Consider the following 6,645-nt stretch of genomic DNA (forward strand, 5'->3'; position numbering starts at 1 on the left):
ATTCATCTGCTTCTCAATATGGTAAAAACCTGAGGCATCTAATATCATATAGAAATAAAAATAATGACTTAAACTTCAGTTGCATAGAATCTCTTGTTAGAAATACATGGATAAGGAACTACGTATCTCTACTCCTAATGGAGCAGTTCGTACGTCATTCGTTGGTACTATTAGGTGGTGTTATATATACTGATATTTTTTTAGTGAAATAAGGGAAGGCACATTGAAATTCAGACAAACTGAATCAGCCGGAGTCAGATAATGTGAGCAAAGTGTGTGCAATAGCTGCAGCAATTGGCGTCTCCCGGTCTGTTCCAGCAAGGAGCTCTATCATAAATAGTCTCATGTGCATATAACTAACAAGTAAAAATAAGCACAAGGCACAAGGGCAGACCATCCCGATTGTCGGGGTGTACCTACCAGACCCGATATTCTCTCACGGTCAGCTCTACGTCGCATTGTCTAGAGCCACTGCGAAGAGGAACATTAAGATTCTCGCCATCAAGGACAACGACAATGGTAAGGGCAAGGGCAAGGGCAAGGGCAAGGAACAAATCAATAATTCAAATAAGCGAAAAAGATCTGAGCCCTTATTAACGACCATGAAGAACATAGTCTACAAGGAAGTCCTTAGCACATGAAGTCGCCGGATCAAATTATAGCAACTCAAGGTAAAGTATTCAATTCTGCATTACAACCACATACTATTGTAGATCTTAATGCACACTGACCTGAGTTTGTTGCTGCGTAGTACTCGAGGGAGCATGGTCAGTCTTCAGAAACCATGAGTATTCCTTTCACGACATCTGCCCGTCCTATACTTGGTCAAAGATGGACCTGTTTAAGCTGGAAATAACAAGAGACAGCGTGAAGTTTCCAACATATGCAGGAGGAAGATGCTTGGACAGTGACTTGGTAAAGAAGAACAAAATTACTAAGGTTTCATATTTCTTTCTAATTCATCTGCTTCTCAATATGGTAAAAACCTGAGGCATCTAATATCATATAGAAATAAAAATAATGACTTAAACTTCAGTTGCATAGAATCTCTTGTTAGAAATACATGGATAAGGAACTACGTATCTCTACTCCTAATGGAGCAGTTCGTACGTCATTCGTTGGTACTATTAGGTGGTGTTATATATACTGATATTTTTTTAGTGAAATAAGGGAAGGCACATTGAAATTCAGACAAACTGAATCAGCCGGAGTCAGATAATGTGAGCAAAGTGTGTGCAATAGCTGCAGCAATTGGCGTCTCCCGGTCTGTTCCAGCAAGGAGCTCTATCATAAATAGTCTCATGTGCATATAACTAACAAGTAAAAATAAGCACAAGGCACAAGGGCAGACCATCCCGATTGTCGGGGTGTACCTACCAGACCCGATATTCTCTCACGGTCAGCTCTACGTCGCATTGTCTAGAGCCACTGCGAAGAGGAACATTAAGATTCTCGCCATCAAGGACAACGACAATGGTAAGGGCAAGGGCAAGGGCAAGGGCAAGGAACAAATCAATAATTCAAATAAGCGAAAAAGATCTGAGCCCTTATTAACGACCATGAAGAACATAGTCTACAAGGAAGTCCTTAGCACATGAAGTCGCCGGATCAAATTATAGCAACTCAAGGTAAAGTATTCAATTCTGCATTACAACCACATACTATTGTAGATCTTAATGCACACTGACCTGAGTTTGTTGCTGCGTAGTACTCGAGGGAGCATGGTCAGTCTTCAGAAACCATGAGTATTCCTTTCGCGACATCTGCCCGTCCTATACTTGGTCAAAGATGGACCTGTTTAAGCTAGAAATAACAAGAGACAGCGTGAAGTTTCCAACATATGCAGGAGGAAGATGCTTGGACAGTGACTTGGTAAAGAAGAACAAAATTACTAAGGTTTCATATTTCTTTCTAATTCATCTGCTTCTCAATATGGTAAAAACCTGAGGCATCTAATATCATATAGAAATAAAAATAATGACTTAAACTTCAGTTGCATAGAATCTCTTGTTAGAAATACATGGATAAGGAACTACGTATCTCTACTCCTAATGGAGCAGTTCGTACGTCATTCGTTGGTACTATTAGGTGGTGTTATATATACTGATATTTTTTTAGTGAAATAAGGGAAGGCACATTGAAATTCAGACAAACTGAATCAGCCGGAGTCAGATAATGTGAGCAAAGTGTGTGCAATAGCTGCAGCAATTGGCGTCTCCCGGTCTGTTCCAGCAAGGAGCTCTATCATAAATAGTCTCATGTGCATATAACTAACAAGTAAAAATAAGCACATTATAAGCTTGGAATTCCTCTTACCTTATCAATATGATTTCCTTTAACTGCTTTGTCAGCTCTTCAAATAGAACCTACAAATATTGAAAGTAAGCTATAAGCATTGTCTCTTCAGATTGCTTGTAATGGTAGCATAATGCTTGCTTCAAGCAAACAATTGGTGTCGGTTAGAATTAGTAACAAGTTTTCTGTCATCGACAATGGAGAGAAGACAAACAAAGAACTGGAGGATAAAAGACATGTTAGTTCAGCTGATGATTAATCGCTTGGAAGCATAAAACCATCTGAAGTTACTGTGCACTGGGAGAATGTTTGTATAGGTTAAAGCATAGAAGCCACACAGTATGATCCTATTTGAACACTAAAATATATTACATATATAGACATCACTTACAAGGCATCCATAATCACTGACATCAAGCTTCATAATCTGCTTCTTCAAGATTCTGATAATATGCGTCCTAACCTGAAAATCATTACTGTGTTAAATTGCAAAAGCACACTGGAAATAAGCGAGAAGGAAAATAATACTGAATATGCAGTGTGAGGCACCAACTATTGTACAGTTCAATTTGCATGACTATTTAGTGTCTCTAGAATCTGCAGAAGTTAATAAATAAATATCGGATAAAACAAATGAGTGGGCAAAGTTAAACCAAGTGATCACTCTGAAATATGTCTCTTAAGATATAATAAGAAAATGGAAAGAGAAAAAAATAACAGAAAATGTACCTTGCCACTCTCTTGAGTGTGAGAACCACTACACACATGTCTGACAAAAAATGGTGGCTATCAGAATAAGTACCAAAACACCATATGCAACGCATTCATAAAGAATGAGTGTCAGCAACTTAGTTGAAGAACAGATGCGTTTACATGGGATCCAGAAATTCCAAATATTTCCAATCCATTTTACGGAGGGCCTCGGTAACTAGCCTGTAGAGATGAGAAATCCATGTACATAAGAAGTTGAACATATGTCGCAACTCACAAGGCTTTGATAGTGACACTTACTTGATTATATCCTCCTTGCTCAAATGACGACCTATCATCTTTCCCCATAGTACTTCGATGTCCTGTTAATATTTAGGTGCCGCGAGCAAACAAAATTAGAGTTGCCCAAAATATGGTACTGAATCATCATAAACAGAGGTGGCGATTCAGGCACAAATTGCAACTTGTCTACTGGAATAAAATTATGGCATCACATACAGAAACTGATACTACTGGAAACATGATGAAAGTAACAATTACTTTCTTAAGGTTGTAGTCGGGCTTCCTCGACTCCGACACTTCCTGCCATGCAGTCAAGAACATTCCGGTTTCAGCTCAAACTTAAGCAGCCCATACTCTAAATCAACACCCATGCTCCAACGATGCGTACCTTAGCTGTGACCCGCTTTTCCTTGGCAGTGACGGGCTGCGGCTTCCCCTTGGTGCCGCCGCCGCCGCCTCGCGATTCCTCTTGTTGGTGGTCGCGGCCACCGACCATGGCGACGCTAGGTGGTGCTGGCAAAGGGAGGAAGACGGACGGAGAGCGAGGGTTTCTTGGTAGAGCTGGAGGAAGGCTCTGTCATCGCGCTAAGCTTCGCCGCCGCCCCATCGTCGGAATAACCTGTCGGGCGTGGATGGCGGTGGATCGAACCAATCGAGCCACCGTGGCAGTCGGAGGAGGATGCGGACGAAGCCATCGAGGGAAGGGAGGACGGGCTCGGCGCGCGACATGGAGGAGAGATGGCTGGGAGAGGAGGGGCCGGCCGACGCCGTGGAGGGGAGACAAGAATGCGGCGACGCCGTCTATGGACGGGAAGCGGCAGGGACGGGATCAGGCTCGAGCTGAGAGAGTTAGAGGACTGTGTGATGCCGTGAGGATAAGATGTATAGTATTTCTTTGAGAACTGGATAAGATGTATAGTAGGTGGAAAAGAAAACGCAGAAGAAATCTATCAGTCTCTAGCTCGGCCCGTCCACTCTTGGGCTGGCCCATCCGCTGCTCAAAGAGTTTTGGGCCCTGGATGAACGCCTCAGGCTGTCTAAAAAAAATCTAATTAGGGGTACTCAGTTAGTTTTATTTCCTCGTCAAATAAAAGTTAGTTTTTTTTGCAAATTTGTCTAAAAAACATTTTTGCAAATATAAAAAGTTGTGTTAGTCTCACTTTTATTTTAATTTATTATAAATGTTTATATAATGTAGTATAAAATATTTCTTATATTTTTATATGTTTATATGTTTAAGTTTTCTTCAACGGAGATTAAAAAGTGATGGACTTGGATAGTGTTTTAAAAATAGCAACTGACATAGGCAATGACGTAACAATGATGGGTCGTACTGAAACATCACGAGAAAATAATCCTTCTTTATATGTATGTTATACATAATAATACAAAAGGTACATGTTAAATATGATTATTTGCATATATGTGAGAGATAGAGATGTATTCTGGTGACGTTCACGAAGTATTCATGCTAACTACATAGTGTTTTTGCGCAGGATGGGAATGAGTTGAGAAAGAAGTTTGTATTATATTTGATCAAATATCGTGTGAATGATGTTAAAGACAACAATCCTGATATTATGTGAGAATATTTTAAGCGTATCAAGCAATTCTTAATTTGTAACAAATTGTTAGTTGGATAATCGCTCTATATGTATACATCGTCAAATTGCCTTTTTTAGTCATTTTACATTGCAAGTGAGGTGAACTTCAATTATTACCTGGTTATGGTTGTGCTATCTTTTTTCTATATGTAAAATTTAACATGCATTATGTTCATATAACATCTGTAAAATATTTCAAAAGCCCGTAGCAACGCACGGGCATTCTACTAGTTCTTATATATTTCTCGCTAGGAGATAACACAAGCGGTGGTTGGTTGAAGTGGCTATCGGCATGTGTTGTTTAGTGGGAGGTCTTGAGTCCAAATCCTCATAACCTCTCTCTTTTCCATGTATTTATTTTTAGGTTGAGCTTATATTGAACGTGGTAGCTTAATGGGCCGGCCCAGCACCTGTGCAATTTGTATACGAGATTTAGACGTGCTTTAAAAAAGACCAACTGCTAAAAAAAATGTTAAGAAAAGACCATCCTGCCCTTTTGTTATGAAGGGGTATGGGATAATCTGAGCCCTCGATGTGTTTAGGGGGGTTGTACTGAAGCGGAAGTGTTATAAAGAATCATGGTCTGGGAAATCAAAATCGCAAAAGAACACATCTCTGTCTCAGGAATCGCTTAGAATCATCCGAGAATTACGGTGTATCTCAGAATCGTCGAAACCCCACGATTCTGGTGATTCTGGGCAGCCCCTCAAAAGAAAACTGTATTTGACGAGGTAATAACATCTAAAATGCTACTCGTCCCGGTCCACCAAAAGAGACCCAAAACGACTGAAGCAGTCAACCATTTCGTCCTCTCCTCGCCTCTTTCCTCGTCTACAGGCCGGCGTTGAACCACCTGGGCCTCTTCCCTCACCGTGCTTGCCCTCCCGCAGCCATGGCGAGCCCAGTGGTTCAAAACTTATCAGTTCGGCACATAATTTTGGTTTAAAGGCATAACAGAGATTTCAACACACATCTCATACAAAAATTACAGATTTGAATCTCAACAAAGAATTGGACGGCTGATTCTGTGGGCAGGTGATTCTGTGAGTAGTTTCCAGAATCAGATTCTAGGGAATCATGAGGCAAAAATAACTGGCCCTATGTAAGAACGCGACTGTTCTAATCCCAAGCTCATGTGAGCTTGATGAACAGTAAAATAAAAAAATAGAGGAAAAAAGCTGATTTTTTTTGTGTCAAGCATTGACAAAATGTTTGTTTGCTTGTAAAATTTCATCACCATATGACATTCGTGGAAATTGTGGCAAAAAATAAAAATAAAATCGATGCTCCAAAATGTTATTTTCACATCATTTTTTTGGCACATATTCCACGAATGTCATTTTGTGATGAAATTTTGCAAACTATGAAAACATTTGTCAAAGTTTTGCCAACACACACCCACTGTGGTAGGGCACTTCATTTCCTTCTAAGTTATACGATATGATATAGAAGTTATATATAGGATAAAGAAGGCATGGCCTGACTGGCCATAGTGGGGGTAACATAACCAGTAATATGCACTTGGGACTATCAAACATGCTTATGTGGCACATAATTAAAGAAGAGAGAGAGAGGTTTAGAGTAACATAGGTAGATACCATATCATGTTAAATGATATGCTACTTTGTGTCATGCATGGCAATAAATATGATCACCTATAATACTACTTTATGATACTATGCACTATGAAGGCAGTATATGATACTCCCTTATATGAGGTGCATGATACTAGTATATGATACTCCCCACTATG

At 40.0% G+C, this 6,645-nt stretch overlaps 1 protein-coding gene across 4 annotated transcripts; it reads right to left on the reverse strand.

The window, feature by feature from the left end:
* Positions 1-387: 387 nt before the first annotated feature.
* LOC119366630 (pumilio homolog 24-like) lies at positions 388-4,218 on the reverse strand. 4 transcript variants are annotated; one of them, XM_037632395.1, is made up of 8 exons: positions 3,677-4,218; positions 3,547-3,588; positions 3,307-3,368; positions 3,169-3,228; positions 3,025-3,064; positions 2,687-2,758; positions 2,317-2,366; positions 388-846 (listed from the first exon to the last, which is right to left on the reverse strand). In XM_037632395.1, exons 1-8 carry the CDS (start codon positions 3,782-3,784, stop codon positions 816-818), a joined length of 465 nt encoding a protein of 154 aa, XP_037488292.1. In that variant the 5' UTR covers positions 3,785-4,218; the 3' UTR covers positions 388-815. The 4 variants fall into 4 exon arrangements, with proteins under 4 accessions (XP_037488292.1, XP_037488291.1, XP_037488290.1 ...); XM_037632394.1 differs by lacking the exon at positions 388-846 and adding an exon at positions 1,689-1,803; XM_037632393.1 differs by lacking the exon at positions 388-846 and adding an exon at positions 1,822-2,223.
* Positions 4,219-6,645: the final 2,427 nt, after the last annotated feature.

Source organism: Triticum dicoccoides, chromosome 2B (assembly GCF_002162155.2).
Source record: "Triticum dicoccoides isolate Atlit2015 ecotype Zavitan chromosome 2B, WEW_v2.0, whole genome shotgun sequence".
Classification (NCBI taxonomy): domain Eukaryota; kingdom Viridiplantae; phylum Streptophyta; class Magnoliopsida; order Poales; family Poaceae; genus Triticum; species Triticum dicoccoides.